At 31.8% G+C, this 17,046-nt stretch overlaps 3 protein-coding genes across 3 annotated transcripts in view; 1 reads left to right on the forward strand and 2 right to left on the reverse strand.

The window, feature by feature from the left end:
• Nucleotides 1-869: 869 nt before the first annotated feature.
• LOC108692609 (neprilysin-1-like) lies at nt 870-12,522 on the forward strand. Its single transcript, XM_018200941.1, has 15 exons — nt 870-1,134; nt 3,237-3,456; nt 5,292-5,399; nt 6,217-6,431; nt 6,579-6,710; nt 6,788-6,874; nt 7,617-7,816; nt 8,418-8,601; nt 8,965-9,141; nt 9,618-9,721; nt 10,008-10,063; nt 10,145-10,431; nt 10,596-10,754; nt 11,997-12,073; nt 12,162-12,522. The coding sequence occupies exons 1-15, from the start codon at nt 931-933 to the stop codon at nt 12,259-12,261; spliced, it is 2,310 nt and encodes a 769-aa protein (XP_018056430.1). The 5' UTR covers nt 870-930; the 3' UTR covers nt 12,262-12,522.
• A 2,039-nt stretch (nt 12,523-14,561) lies between these two features.
• Nucleotides 14,562-16,149, reverse strand: LOC108692640 (glutathione S-transferase omega-1-like). The gene is made up of 6 exons (XM_018200986.1): nt 16,058-16,149; nt 15,730-15,887; nt 15,444-15,608; nt 15,246-15,378; nt 14,973-15,088; nt 14,562-14,684 (listed from the first exon to the last, which is right to left on the reverse strand). Exons 1-6 carry the CDS (start codon nt 16,080-16,082, stop codon nt 14,562-14,564), a joined length of 720 nt encoding a protein of 239 aa, XP_018056475.1. The 5' UTR covers nt 16,083-16,149.
• Nucleotides 16,150-16,742: 593 nt separating this feature from the next.
• LOC108692634 (pyrimidodiazepine synthase-like) overlaps nt 16,743-17,046 on the reverse strand; it is a 1,587-nt gene continuing 1,283 nt past the window's right edge. Inside the window, exon 6 of the mRNA XM_018200979.1 lies at nt 16,743-16,865. Within this exon, the coding sequence (XP_018056468.1) occupies nt 16,743-16,865 (123 nt within the window). The remainder of the gene's footprint in view (nt 16,866-17,046) is intronic.

Here is a 17,046-nt window from a genome sequence, read left to right on the forward strand (position 1 = left end):
TTCTGTGTCGCTAATTGTCCATTTTATTGCGAAATGTATCTGTAGTGATTATTGTACGTATACTAAATAAAGATACTGGTTTTATTATGTTCGTTACCAATAGATTGTTATATACTACTCAAAAAGCGTCACTACATTGCAATCAACGTTATAAATAAAAAAAAACCGTAATTATTGTAAAAAAATAAAAAAAAAATTGTTGACAATGACAACATTATAAATAATGCATTACTTCTCAACCCTGTATTTTCACATGAAGTGTTTTGGGACATTTTCTCAAGAAGAAATAAAGTGTATACATCATATTTTATATGAAATTTTATATTTGCAATTTCTTCTTGACTTAGCAGAACGAAGTTCTGGAAAAGAAAGCTCTGTAACGATGATCTTCAAACGATAATTCGTGGCCTTTGAAAGCGCGCCGAGGGCGTGATTTCAAATCTAATCGTAATTTTCCATGTAATTTCAGCCTCGAGGCATGCTGCTGGTGGAGTCGCGATTTACTCGGTGAGAGTTGGTGCCGTTACATTCTCATCACTCAATCGGCGGGGTGTCTGGGGGGCGTGGAACGACGATCACCCTCAAGGCCGATTCGGGATTTAGGGACAGGACGTACGGTGAGACCCGGCAAATGTGGCTCTGTGCACGGTGAGCGAGGGTTACGGGGGCCGTGTGGCCCGCGGGGCCCGTGCTGGTGGTGGTGCTGGTGCTGGTGGCGGCGGTGGCGGTGGTGGTGGTGGCAGTGGGGGCGGTGGGGGTAGTGGTAGTAGATTACGCGGCGACGCAGGCGCGCGGCTGTCCTTGAGCCCCCGCAATTTATGCGCCAGCGGGTCAGGTGGGCGCGGGGGGGTGCACGGCGCGACCGTGGCTACCAGCGGTGTCGGGGGCACGGAAGAGGCCGCCCCCGGTTCCGGGTTACCGGACGAGCCGATGGTGCACGTGGAACGATCGGCACACCAGGGCACATGGGTATGCTGCGTGCCCTGTTACTGGCTGCGGAGGAGCAAGGCCGTGCACAAGGCGCTGCTCACCTTCGCCATGATGCTGGTAACCAGCCTGCTGGTCACCAGCCCGGTGCTTTTCCTTATCACGACCTTGCCGGAAGGAGAGCAGCCGCGCAAATGTGCGCCATTGGTGGGTGTCTTTTAATGATCCTTTCCTCTTCCGTATCCGTTATGCACCAAATGAAGCGGAAAGAGTTTCGTGGATACGGAAGCGGTTTCGGGGATTAAATTCGAGATTATTTATCAATTTCCGATGCTGAAAATACGTGAGAAAAGAATCCTAGGATGCCTCTGCCGTAGGATTTATTGCGTTTTATTTACGCACGAATAAATACGAAATTATCTGGCTTCGGTAGCATCTGGATTTGCGCGTTCGACGAAATCAAACTGATTTTTATTTTCTAACTCAATTTCATTTCTATAAATAGTATAATAAATATATCTGCCATATATATATAGCTGCCATAAATATATCTACCATTCGATATATAGAAAATGCGCTATATCTGCAGAATATCTAATATAAATGTATTCTTACCCAAGGCTTTCTTTTTGAAAAAAAGAAATATAATATTTCTTCACACAAAACTTATGGCGAAAAACTATGCTTGAAACAATTCCATCTTCAATACTTATTTGTTGTCACGCATAGAATGGAAAGTAAATGAGTATCACGAGCTCAGCTATAAGAGCTTGTTGAGAAATTAAAGATATAAATCGTCACTGAGATTACAAGGAAACACGAAGTGTTTCGTGAACATAACGCATGCAGTGTATGCTTGTAAAACATACGAAGCGTGTGACGTGAAGTGAATAAATAATCGTCTTACTTATGCAGCAAGGAAGATTAGTAGTTGGCTATAGTAATTTATATCGATCGTAGACATAAGTTAACTTTGAGAGAGGTGAGAAAGTCAGCGTTTAACAACGAGAGCATTCGGATTCTTGTAATCAGTGATTTATCCTTGCGCTGTAAATTTGATCTCGCAAATAATAAGAGAATTAATTCTCGAATCCAAAGGGAGAAAGAGGAGAATCACGATTCAAGAAAATTTGTACCTTTTTATTTTCTTTATGCGCGTGAAATTATGAAACTGAACGATAACGACGTGGAAAATTGCGCTTATGACTCGATATAATTACTCGAGGTGATACATGCGTCGCTAATATGCGACAGTAATACAAAGCGAAGCCGTATTGATAGGTAAGGTTTCGAAGTAAACTGAAGGCTCATCCTAGGCTGAGGTCAGGGCTTTACCTCTTATCTCGAATTTATATTTATACTTTTTCAGAAAACATTTGAACGAATGAAATGGTATTTAGAGTCGAAGATATTACAGCAATAATCGTTAAAAATGTTATTTTTGAATAAGTGAAGAAATAAAAATCATATAATAAAGAATATAGAACTCTTAATTTTAAAAAACAATACAAAGATTATAAAGGATATATAAAAATCAATATTAACAATTCTGAATGTAAAAAGTTAAGACAGAGAATATATTATTTTAATTCGAAAGGTTTTAGTTATTAGTGAAAAAGACCATATCTCAAGGAACAAGAATCAATAAAAAATTAAAATATCTTCATTTTGATTCTTAATAAATCAATAAATAATCAAATGTTGTAACTAAATTATCATTTTGATTTTCATGACGTCACAAAATCATTTTGATTTTTTTATTTAATGTGTTTTTTAGAATTCGGATAAAATATGTCTTTGTGTTTAATAATATTTTGCATGCATTTTTCAATTTCCAATTCAAGTAAAATGCACGTCGAATATTTGTCATTATTTGTCAAATACAGTCCTAAACTGAAGTTGGCGTACGTAATTACAAATTAAATTGACAAACAATTTAATAATACATATTATCTTTGATTAACGATGCACACGAGAACTGTTTACGAAAAGGTTTGCTTCAAAGGAGATCTCAATTTTGCCAAATCGAATTTGTGTCCGAATAATAATTATATTTTATATATTATTACGATGATTGTTATATAAATAATTTATTATTATTAATAATCGTGTTGTATCTATACTTATTATTAAAAAAGAGCTAATAAAATTAACGATTGAAAAATACAAAAGCTTCAAGATAACAGAAGGTATCTTGTTTTTATCTAAACAATAAATGAAAATTAGGATATTTTGGGATCGAAAAATAGGCATCTAGTCTCAGGGAAAGGCTGAATCCGTTAAAGCAAAGCTAATGATTGCAATTTCAGGATGAAGCCTGCGTCAGAGAACGAGATGGACCCGAGGGTGTTTGCGACACGGATGTTTGCGTGGAGGCCTCGAAGAGGATCTTAACGTCCATGAAACGTGGTGTCGATCCTTGCAAGGATTTTTACAAGTTCGCCTGCGGTGGTTTCCGCGATCAGCAGCCCTATCAACCGAGTGCGAGCTTCAACATACTTCAGGCGCAAATCGACGAGCGTATACACAGTGAGCGTTTTACAGTTCACAATTTTCCTTTTACAATATTCTAACTTAAAAAAATTTTAGACATTATTTTCGCAAGTCTCAATCGCTAATTTCTTTAAAACTTAATTACTCCGTACTTGAAGCAAAAAATCGCGTTCCACGATGTAAAAGTATTCTATTCCTTTTACCATTTTCAATCTCTTTCAGCCGAGTGAATTCATATGGCCTCATTAAAATTTTCAGTGGAGTAATGACGTAATGTTTTTCAATAGAATAATTATGAAATACAGCATTTTTTCTCGGAAAAAATAAGAGCGTAATTTACGCCTAATTAAAATGATATGTTTTGCAGATTAAAAGAATTATCCGTTAAAAAAAAAAATCGAGCTTATAATGGATCAGTGGATTATTGTTATTCTACATAATACAATAAAATTGGAGTTGCCTGTATAAGAAAATCTCGTCTTTATAGAATTTTTTTATACAAAATTGTAGAAATTTATCTGCAATTCTTCTATATTATGTTTAACGATTCTAAAGAGTATATTGACTATCGAAGTCTATTGTACAATTGACAATAACGACGGTATTCCTCGGCATTCCTATCGATTTTCTTTGTCCTCTTTTCGCGATTATTACGATCCTCGTGTCGACGAGGGAAAAGAAAGAAAAAGGGAACCGGATTTGCGGATGAGAGACGGGTTAATTAGCGACATGTTAATCTTCAACGTAGAGATTTAAAGACCACAGGGAAAACCCGGACAGAGAACCCGACCTCAATTTGGCAAGAACCTATCGCAAATATGATAATAGTTAGTGGTAGTGGTGTCGCCGGCGCGACTGGCGCCGAACGACTGGCACCAACTATGCTCGCGTATGGATCGTCGCGGGATAATATAACTCTGTTCAGGGATCGAAACTTAAAGGAGAGATGAATAAACATCGACTATATATACAAGAAACGTCACGAAGAACATCGGAATGTAAAACTCGAAAAACTCGATACTGCTATTTATTGACGAATCTAGAAACTTTTCAAGGATTCATCGGCGCATAGGAAGCGAAATCTTTTTTTTAAGATCAAATATGAAAAGATAGAATACTAAATTAATTTAAATTATTACATTAAAGAAGTATTATATATGAAATGTATAATTTATAAAACATTTTATTCAAAATTATATCGACACAAAAAAAAGAATAATATAATGAAATCTTTGTTTTTATATATCTAGGAGTTTCTTGAATTAAAATATATATTTGGAATAGCATAATTGTGATTAAGCATTTTACAAAAATTAAAAATGTATAACAGTTTGCCATAAATATTTTTAAAAAAAGAGAGGGACATGAGAGTCTCCTCCTCCCGAAAATTCGTTAATAGAGCTGTCTCGTTAAGGGATGGACTTGCAACGAGAAGGTTGTAAGTTTTCTCCAGAAGTCTTCGACGTTGGTATGCTCATGTTCCGAAAATGAAAGAAACGAATGGGGGAGGGTCGTTCTGTTTGATGAAAAGTTATCGGACTCTGATACAAGGCGAAATCGAACGGCCGACTTGCCGTTACTATAAATAATGCACATTAATCGATATACGTACGTGTACACGTGTACATACGTGTGTTACACTGGTTGCTTACTGTTTGGCGGAACACCTCTCTCTAAAACCTTCTCTTACTTTTACGTTTACCTTCGAAACGATATTCGCGTGATTCAAGGTCGACGAATTGCCCCCGTTAATCAGATCATCTGCGAGATCTTTAGCTGTTGTGCCTTATCTTTTCAGCTTTCTTTGCGAGTTGAACTTAACGACATTTCCTTCCAGGAAATGATCCTAATCGCGAATATTATTGTTTTAGAAACGCTGACAAACGAGACGGGACAAATGGTCGTTGCCTTCGAGAAGCTTGGGCAGTTTTACGATACTTGTCGAGACTTTAAGAAGAAACCCGTAAATTTTACACCCGGTAAAAGATTTGTTCATTGTTCATACTTTGTTTCACGAATAGTTAGCTAATATTGCTAACTCGTTCTTTTATTAGAGAGTTTTTGCAATACGTTTATCCAGTCTTGTCTTCTTCTTAACAATTAATTAAGAAAAGGATAATATGCCTTTAGCGTTCACCGTATCTAAATTCACGTTATTGCAAAAGCTCCCTATTATTATTAATCTTTATTGATATTGAATTTAATGGACCCGAACATTTTCTGTGATTATATTGTGAAAAATTGTTTAAACAAATGTTTTTCACAATCTTAATCATAAGTTTAAATTATGTAGTCTCATTCCTCGGATTTTGATCTATAAAATGAAAATAAAATCATTCAATTATATTAATTATATTAATTTTAAGCAAAGCTGTATTAATTTAAAGTACTGAACTCGCGAATATTAATTAAGAATATTTTGGAACAATCAGTACCAATTAGAGTTAAAACATACCGTGTGCATTAACATTTGGTAGACATGAATAAAATTCGGATACTTATAATAAAGATAAATCTTTCTAATTTTTCTAATACAATTATTTTATCGTTTCAATTTTAATAAATCAAATATATAATATAAAATAATTTTACGCATATAAATGAGTTAATATTGTAGTTCTTTTATTATTAAAACGTCATATTAACATGTTGAATGTTAATAAAAATCGCGAATAAGGACAGATCCTTTTCTATATAATTCTTTCGTTACTTCAAATCATATAAAGTTTCTTCAATTATCCCGTTGATATTATCATACGTACGATGATAAAGCACTTTTAATGCTCCCTCTTTCAGTTTACGAACTGTTGAATAAATTTGGTGGCTATCTATCGCCGAAAAGCGTGGTGCCGACTGACATCACTCCTCTAATCTCTGCATTGCTAAAAGTAAACGGCGCGCCCTTCTTCGACTTATACGTCGACATAGATCTTTACGATCGCACAAAGTCATCTGTATATCTTGATTTTCCTGTCAAGCATCAGAATTATAAATTTCTCGCAGAAGACCAGGTAAGAATTCGATGCTATCTTGATTCGACATTTTACACGGGAATTAAAAGAAAAATCAGCGAACATTTATGCCTTTAAATTCTTGGGCGCTTTTAAGACGTTTCTTTTTTTTTTAAATCTTGTAAATACGCCGCGATATTTTTCCAGAAAAACAGAGACGTACAAAGATCGCATAGAATTCGAGAGATTGTCCAAGGGTTCTTGCCAAAAAATATGGATCCTGAGGAACGATCGTCGGAGACGGATATGCTTTTGCAATTTTGCTTATCGCTTGAAAAGGTAAGGGTTTATCGCCATCGTTTTATGTGAATTAAACAGCGAATAAAGTGCGTACGTTATGTCAGATTTATCCAAAGCACAAAGATTTGTACAATTGGGTGGACGTTGAACAGAGGGTATACGTCGCTTACAACATTACTTATCTCCAGGAAAACTTTGGTTATGTAAGTATCAATTTAATACGGGCTCTTTTAGACGCGAACATACGAAATTCCGCTACGTGCGATCGTTAGTGAAACAGACTCGACAGCAATTCTATCACAAATAGTAGATATCCCTTTGCTTGCCACTTGAGTGTAGCATACTTTCTTTTTCCAATGTTTTTCCAATACTTTTTCCATTGCTTATAATTTTTTTATTAATAAAAATACATCATTTATTTAATTAATGTCGTTATATATTAATTCCTTAATATCTAGTATTTTAGTTAAAAAAAAATTGTTAATAATTAGTTATAAATTTCTTAAAAATAAATACACATTGTAAAGTAAACGGAGTAATTTTTTATTGCTTATAAGTAATCGAATTAATTGAGTATGTCATCCAAGTATATGTTATTCGCTTCTAAGAATTGATAGAAGCCATTTGAAAATGTTAGTTCAAAGTTTTAAATCTAATTAAAATCATATTGACTCTCCTCTGAGTAACACAATTTATTGGCGTTACATTGGTTAAACATTAGCATGTATTGGGAATATATTGGCCAATAAATTGTGCTACTAGAGTTGTTTAGTTCTTAATTGGATTACTCTTATGCTTTGGATCGCAGTAGCCTCTTATTTATTTTCCCAATCTTCTTTCAATTTCTTTTAATTATCAATTAATTTTCTTTTCTTCTCTCAATTGATCTCTCAATCAATTTCTCATCTCTTAAAATAAGAGAATTATTTGACGATCTTGGGACAGATAAGATGGAGATCGCTGCTGAATGCTACGTTACCCTACCGTGTGAATAGCGTCGATCTAAACGGCGATAATAACGACACGAATAGCGTACAACGACCGCCGATGTACGTCGCATCCGAGGACCAGCAGATTTACGTCTACATTACGGCACCGCGTTACTTTCGCAGCCTTGGCAAGCTATTAAGTCGCTCCTCCAGACGGTACGGATTTTCCATATTCATTTCAATTGACAATTTGCGCGCATTGCGTGATACGAAACCAAGTCCTTTGCCTAAGCTTTCTCTTTGGAAATCCAATTGGATAAATTGTCGATAACGAAATGTCAATTTGGGAAGGGTTGATTCTATAAGTGGAACGGTACAAAGAAATCGATATTTTACTGTACGTTAATAGAGTATTGCTAATCATATTAATCATATAAACATTATGTACATTATAATACATCTTAATTAATGTAATATAATTTTTATATAATTTATAATAATGTAAATTATTATAAATTATATTACATTAATTAATATAATTTTATAATGTAATATAATTACATGTAATTATATATATAATGTAATAATGTAATATATATAATTGTTATATAATTTATAATAATGTAAATTAGATTTTTAATATAAATTATATTAATTTTTCTATTACTCATTTATATTAATATTACATTATAATTATATGGTTTAATTACTCGAAATCTAGGCTTGTATATTGATTATCTAGACATGATTGTAATAGTTACGAAGAATACATGTATACCTCATATTGATTAATATTTAATTATAATAAATTACGAAGGATTATTCATAACGGATTGCTGTTACTCTATGCGGATACATTACACGACATCGTAAACGTCACCGCCGTCAAAGATTGGGAAGACTCCTGCTACAGACTAACCAAAAGCATCTTCAGCGAGGTGGTCAGTGTGCTCTATGTGCGACAGTACACTCCAAAGTACTTAGAAACTCTGGTCAACAGGGTAATACTTTTCGTTTATTAACCCTTTAACTGATCGTTTAATAAATTTAACATGAATTTGAAATACGAATAAATGACAATTTGCGCGCATTGCGTGATACGAAACCAAGTCCTTTGTCTAACTTTCTCTTTGAAAATCCAACATCTCGTTATCGACAACTAAGTTGTCGATAACGAGATGTCCATTTGGAAAGGGTTAATTCTATAGGCGGGACGGAACAAAATGATTATTCATCTTTTGAATCGCTGCACGATTTTGCATACGTAATTCATATTTTTTGGAGTGATCAAAATTAAAGAGTTGATCTTTGTCGTGTAAACTTTTGTCTTAATTTGATAAAAATTACTTTCTATATAACTGCAGGTGACTGCGTTGTTTGAACGTGTAAAGGAAACTATAGCCGAGCGAATATTAGTGAAGTCATGGTTGGATGATGAAACCAGGACGCAAGCATTGCAGAAGTTAAATTCCTTACGAGGTCGATTTCATGTGTCGCCAGATTTTTACAACGATTCCTTGCTAACACGTGAAATGGCCGAGGTAAGATAATTACCTTTTTCATCTCTCTCTTTCTCTCTCTCTCTCTCTCTCTCTCTCTCTCTCTCTCTCTCTCTCTCTCTCTCTCTCTCTGTGGTGAAAAAAATTCTCATATCTCATAATATTTTTAAGATCATAATATTTTCTATCATATTTTCAAATTTATGGAGATTTTTTAAAAAATACTTTAAATTTTCTTAGGTTTTATAAGTTTCCTTCAGAAATTATTTAAAAAATGTGACAAATTTTCTAAAAAATTATAAAAATTATATGAAAAATTCTAAGAAAAATTTTCACCAGGAATATACAGATACATAAATATTGAACGTGATTAAAACAGAAGAAACAGATTCTTCTCTTTCATAAAGTAAAAAGGATCTAATTTATAAAATGAATCTAATTTATAATGAAGAGATGACTTTGAAATTGTCTCTACTTTCTTCCTTTTATCAATATTTTTAAATAGCGTTGTCTCGTAGGTCGTAATCGACTCGGATGATTTTATTACCACCGTCCTGAACAGGTTCCATCAGCTCCAAAGATCAAAAGATCTTAGCCCATTACGAAAAAACGCGATAATGAGGTGAGAAAAATTTCTATTAGCCCTTTAACTAGAAATTCATGAATCATTAAATAGAAATAAAAGCTTAATTAATATATCAAACAGTCCTATCTCTCTTTTTTGTCATTTCTTCTGTTTTGTTTTTTACAATCTTATATTATATTTTTGTGTGTATGTTTATAAATTTTGTATTATAAATTTATCACAGTGCTTAATCAATTTAGATCTTTAATATATAAAGAAGAAAAGAAAAAAAAACTTTATTTCCTTTGAAATCCTTCTAAATTATAGATTATTATACTTTTAGGAATCACTACCCTTACTCCGTGCATGCCTATTACGAATCCTCCACAAACACCATCGGTAAGTACTATTATACATATGCAAGCAAAACTGACATCGAGCAATTTGAATAAATTAAGTTATTCTTGTTAAAAACGATAGAAATCCCATTGGCGATGATGACATCCTGGGCATGGTCGTGGGACGGTGGGCCAGCTTTTGCGGTACACGCTACATTAGGATCGGTCATCGCCCACGAGATTCTTCATGCTTTCGATTTTCACCGCCGTAAACTGCCCATGGAGTTGGATCAGAACATTGACGAGTGGCTTCACGTCACGGCAGATTCCTGGAAACGATTGGAGACCAAGATAGAATGCGTCGCGCGACTTTACGCCAGGAGCTTTTGGCGGAAGGTTCAGTCGTATGGGAACGACGTTGCTGTAGAAGTAAGTTCGAGATGAACTTTGAGATGAAACTTAAGACACCAGTGAGAAATGATTGAAATTATTAATTCGATGTCGAATCGATATCGCTGAGAATGCTTATGAATCTCTCGAATTAATGAGAGCAGGAACATTTCTCTTTTTTCACTCTTAATTTTGTCGCACAGTTTGATTGGAACATGACAAAAAACGAGAATGTCGCGGATATTGGTGCTCTGCAAATTGCCCACAAGACTTGGCACATTTTGACAAATGGGAAGGATCGGAGCCTTCCCAGATTGGAGGGACTTCGACCGAGTCAGCTTTTCTTCATAAGTGCCGCACAGGTAACTCCCTTTCTTTCCTTCAAATATTTCTTTTTCGATTTTCTCATTATTCTATAATTTTGCAACTAATCTCATATAAAAATCATTACATACACATACAGTGCACAGTCTTTAATTAATAAAAAAAGTATAAAAGTCAATGCTACTTTGGTGAAAATTTTTCTCAGAATTTTTCATATAATTTTTCAAAATTTCTCTATTTCATAATTTCATAACTTTCTCAAATTTTTTATACGAATTTATTGGAACATTTCTCAGAAAATTTACATCATTTTTCAGAGTTTTTCATATATATTAATTATGAAATATCGTAAGATTTTGTAAGTATAATTTCTGATGAAATGTTATTAAATTAAAAAAATTTTTAAATACTTTTTAAAAATTATGGGATAAAAATTTCAGAATTGGGGCGTCGAGTTACTCGCCTCAGTGCGATTGACTTGTGATCTGTGGATCCGAGTTTGATCTCATCTGCGCGACCTGCGAAATATATGCGATTCTTTGCGTTCGCTGTTCGGATTCGACGTTAAACTGTAGGTCCTCTTGATTGACAAATTCTAAGGAGTAAAAATGCAAACTACATAAGCAAACTACAAATGCAAAAACATAAGCGAGCCTCTATTTCCCGAAGAGCCTCTCTAAAGCTAAATTTGATACTGCAGTGACCCAATAATGAGGAAAATAGGGGAATGTACAAAGACAATATTTCAGAATTCACTTGTATGAAAAATTCTGAGGAAAGGTGTAAACTTTCTAAGTATTTCTGAAAAATGTTCCAATTCGTATAAAAATTACTTTTTAATTTAATAGAATTTACCTTGATTAAGACTGTAGCATCTGAGTTTTAGTTTTTTATTTGATACATTAGTTTTTTTCGAGGAGTACAATAATTTTTGACAAAGAATTAAAGTTGCTATTACTTGGGTTAGAATAAAAAGATCTTCAATAAAGAATATCTTTGAAGAAAAACTATTATTAGTTTTAATTGGATATTTAAGTTTATTATTATTTACATGTATAATATATAATATATGTGTAATATTTCTATTTATTATATTTCTATTTATTTTTATTCTTTACATTAATAAAATTTATTATATCACTAAGTATACTTTTGTCGACGTGATAAAAGAATTAATGTATTCAAAGATAATTAAGAGATTATCCATTATCTTTTTGTTTTCTTTTTATATTAACTTCGTGTTAAAGTAATGTATTGTATTGATATCATTATGTTTTTAGGTATATTGTGTTAATACAACTCTCGAGGCCTATGTCTTCTCCGTTGAATTCGACTATCATGCTTCTCATCGTGAAAGGTACTGACATTTTTCTGAATTGTGCAAAATTTCACTCAATCATAATAAAGTATAGTGATTGATTACACGCATGATGATTGATTTCCAGAGTCAACAGTGTAATGATGAATTCTCAGGCATTCGTAGAAGCATTTCGCTGTCCACTCGGAACAAAAATGAATCCTCCGAATAAATGCACTGTTTGGTGATAGTAACACGTTGATCGATATACGAAATATATATCGATTGTATAGCAGGCTGTTCTTATATATATATACTTCGCTTTATTTTATTTCACAATTACAATATTGTAAGATCACTTCGGGATCACATTTCGCAGCAAGAATTAATGCTACAGGGATAGACATTTGCCCCTCTTTATGAAAACTAGACTATAATAACACTTAATTCATAAAAATCTTGCAATTGCAATATAATGCAGTTTAATATTACAATTTTCTTTTCTTTGAAAAAAGTATCAGCTTAATTCTAGAATTATTAGATAATTCTTATTGATCTTACACTTGAAAAATTCCCTTCTTGAATTCTTGCCTTATAAATTAGATTTAAGATAAAAAAAAATAAAGTGTGTTCTGGCACTCGTTCGTTTTTTGAGGCTGTGGAGAAAAATATAGTACAAGTAAATTCTAAAATAAAATAAAATAAAATATATTGTTATTGATTTAATTCACAACAATATTAATAAAAATTATTTTTGAAAAGATAAAAAATTGAAATAATTAAAAAATTATATTATTCAGTGGGCTTAAGTTTTATCTTAAAAGTGTGATGTTAACTGTTAATGGATTAAGCCCCTTTTGGGTTTTCAAAATTGCTAATAAGCTTCAGAATATAAATCTGTTCAAAGATAATCGTTGCTTTTTTATTAGGATAAGAAAGAAATGCGTGGTACATAGCTTTTTATTTTTTGTAGTTCCTGTAAAATTGATAAAAAAAATTATTAAAATTAGATTTTAAAAAATTGTTATCCGCCCGTGAATGCTGTGAAAAAATTTGTTAATGACATAACAAATTGTAGCCAATTGTGTCGATTTGAAGCGACTATAGTGATGACTTGTGAGGTATTGCAATTACAACGAATTATAAGATCTATACTAATTTATATTTATAATAAATTATAACGAATTGTAATAAGTAAAATAAAGAGCGCATAAACAAATAGATCAATGATCTACGATAATGACGTTAGCAACAAAAATTGGATTTACATATAATAAGCAACTATACGTAATGCAATAAATTATTAATAGTAATACGATATGTTGCTCGATTGCTATTAATAAAATATTAACAAAATATTACATATTGTTGTTATGGTGCTGGAAAATATAATATATAAAAATAACATATGTGATAGGAATAAAATCTGTGATATATGTATATCAAATATCTTTGAATTTCTGGCAAATTCATTTTTGTTGGTAATGCCATCGATATAGCAAAAATAAGTTTATACGTTGAAAATATCTTTAGGCACTCTATATTTTGGTTGAATGAAACTGCAGAGAGGAAATATGTCATATATGATTGTTCGCTCTTGAATTGTTCATGTTTGTCGCAAAAAGTAAAACAGTTTGTACTAGATCTATTAAACGTGTTTTAACTGAAAACATTTGATTGATGAGATGATATTCCATTCCATAATCTTTTAATTTTTTTTTCTTAAATAAGACAGTAAATTTTAATAAAATAAGTACCTATACTTAATAATAAGTAAAGAATAGGCAAACAATGTATTTGTTATTTAATTTAGAAATTCGATTCTTATATATTACTTCTATGTATTCAAATATAAATATGTATATTTTAACCGTTCGGAATTTTTAAGATAATATCGTATAAAAACAAAATACGAAAACAAAAATTATCACAATAAATTATCACAAAAATTAAAGAATTGCATAAGAAAATGAGTATTTTGTGTTACTAAAAAATTAATAACAAGAGATTAACACATTATATAAATGTTGATTTGCTTTATAATAACAATAATTGCAACAATTATAATATACAGCTATATATTCAGTTAGTGCCCTGTTAAAATGCAGAATAATTATGCTTAATATTATACTTAATTACACATTTAATGTTAGAATGCTTACATTTAATGTCAAAATACAGGCCATTTGTTATATAGACTTATTTTGTACTACATAAATAAATTGTACTATAAATAAATGAAAACTTAAAATATTACATTACAATAGTGCAATTATATGGCACAATGTTAAAAAAAATTAAAATATGTATTAAATTTAACAGATAAAAATAAATAAAAAATTAACACATAAAAATGTCACATAAAAATATAAAAAATATAATATAAAAAAATATCACACAAAAAATTTAACACATACAACATAAAAAAATTAATACATGTGAGTCAAATATCACATACTATTAATGTTAATACTGATGTTAATATGTTGATTTATGCCAAACTATTTGATATTCATCTTTGCATTTTGTTATAGTATTGCAAATTCGTTTAAAGATTGTCATAATCAACATTTCTTGTTTTTACAGCTTCTACGAATTTTGCAAATTTTTCATACGAGCCTCTATGTTTTAGAACGAATGACTGATCTTTCATTCCATCTACCCATTCCATCTGAAACAAAATGCAAAATGGACGCAATGAATCAATAATTATTTTTCTTGAATATGAATGATAAGAAAATCCACTACAAATTCAAATACAACTTCTGTAGATAAACAAGAAAATATTATATTTAATATTTTCATTCTTATTATTTTCATTTTGTTATAAATATACAGTGTTAATAAATTTAAATGAGTGTTGAGAAAAAATTACTAAATGAATAAATCTTCAAAATTTTCATAACTGAGTTGACAAATTTGAAAATACTGTTACTGGATGTACTATTTTTTTGCTTACAATACGAGGAAATCTCTCCTTGTCAAGACTTGCACGCTGTTTGTAAAGTATAGTCAGAGCTTTTGCACGCTCAAACCAAGGCCATATTAGAACGTCTAACATATTTGGATTACTCCCTAAAACAAAAGATAATTCTTATAACAATAAAGATTATATTTGCTTATTATTCAGTCAATAAGTGATTATGACTTATTAATAATATTAATAATATTAATAATATTAATAAGATATATAAAAAGAGAAAAAGAAAATATACAATGGATTTGTACAAACCTCCGAAAAAGGTTGTCTTGCGTACATTAAGCTCGTCTTCAAATTCTTGTAAATCATCCGTTACCTCAGTGAGAATTTCTTCAAACTGTCTCTTGTCTTTGCCAAATATGCAATTTGCAAAAGTATCCATAATCTGTAAAGAATACGCAATTATTAAAACATTATATCCAGGACAGATCTCAACGTCATTACAAATACCTTAGAGAAATGATCTAACAACTCTAAATCACGACTCTTTGTCTCGTCGTTGTATAGAGGAGGTTCAGGGTACTTCTCATCTATATAGTTTGCCACTGCGACAGAATCTGTTATTATTGTACCATCTGAATCTATGTAAATTGGTACTTTGCCATCCGGATGAATCTAAAAAAATATTTTCGTACATAAGAATACATCCAAACTTGTCGACACTTGTCATTCCTTCAAAAATTCGTTAAATTCGGATCACATTGAGTTATCTCTGTGAAAATAATTCGATGCATACTTCAAGAAACCACTGCGGTTTGCTCTGCAAATTGATATTGACAATGTCGTGTGGGACCTGCTTCAGACTCAGCACGAGACGTATTCTATGAGCGAAGGGACAATACACCATGCTATAGAGCCGCGCCTGACCTTCCACTTCCGCTGGCTTCTCGGAACCTAAAACAAAAATTCAATTTTCTCTTCAGAAAAAACTAAACATAATGCGAGTCTCTAACAATGACTAAACGATACACATGATTTTGATCATGTACTATCGAGTTTCTATAAACATATACCATTGTAAAGGAATTTCCTTTCAGTAAAGATTCGACTGTCACATTACTTACCATCTGCCAGATGTAAGGAACTCATTTGAATAATCCGTTCACAGATGAACGGTCTTGTATGTGGATTGTTAAGGTGACTGTGGCGTGGATTATCCTCAATGACAGGGAATGACAAGTGTTGAAAGTTTTATTGGACGATAACGTCTCACCTGGCGCCATCTCCCACGCCCACACATACAGGTGTATAGGATGTCGGTGATTATTGATAAAAAAGACAATATGTGGATAATATAAAATTTATTTTCTTACTCGGGTACATATTTGAGATATCACAATCCAAAAAATTCATTTTTGTAAAAAACTAAAATCTATAAACTGAAATAATAAACCTAAAATATGCTATCAATCTTTTAATATAAGTTTAATTTATTTTAATTTTTCTAGTTGATTGAATCCCAATCCAATCTCATTTTCAAGTCATTGTATATGCATACTACTCTAAGTATAAAAGTGAAATGCAAATATCTCGAATGATAAAGCATCTAATATATATTTTGCAAAACAGCATAAAATGTATTGAAGACTGTGTGGTTTATTTATACATTTACTATAAATATATTCATATATTATATATATTCATATATTTGTATTTGATTCTATTGAAATATAAAAACTTAATAAAATGTTATCAACATATTATTTTGATGTAAACTTATTTATAGAAACAAGTTAACTTCAAATCACGTTAAATATTATCATAATCAACATTGTTCGCTCTTCGAGCTTCTAAGAATTTTGCTAATTTTTTATACGAGCTCCTGTATTTTAGAACAAACGGTTGGATTTTCATTCCCTCTACCCATTTCACCTGAAAGAAAATAGACGAAGATTAATAAATTATTAATTTTTTTGAATGTAAATAATAAAATCCATTGCAAACTCAAATATAATATTACGTGCTACATATAAATATAAAATAAAAGAGAATTATTTTTACAAATGATATTTATACAATGTTAAACATTACACACACACACACGCGCGCGCGC

This window comes from Atta colombica, unplaced genomic scaffold, assembly GCF_001594045.1.
Source record: "Atta colombica isolate Treedump-2 unplaced genomic scaffold, Acol1.0 scaffold78, whole genome shotgun sequence".
Taxonomy (NCBI): domain Eukaryota; kingdom Metazoa; phylum Arthropoda; class Insecta; order Hymenoptera; family Formicidae; genus Atta; species Atta colombica.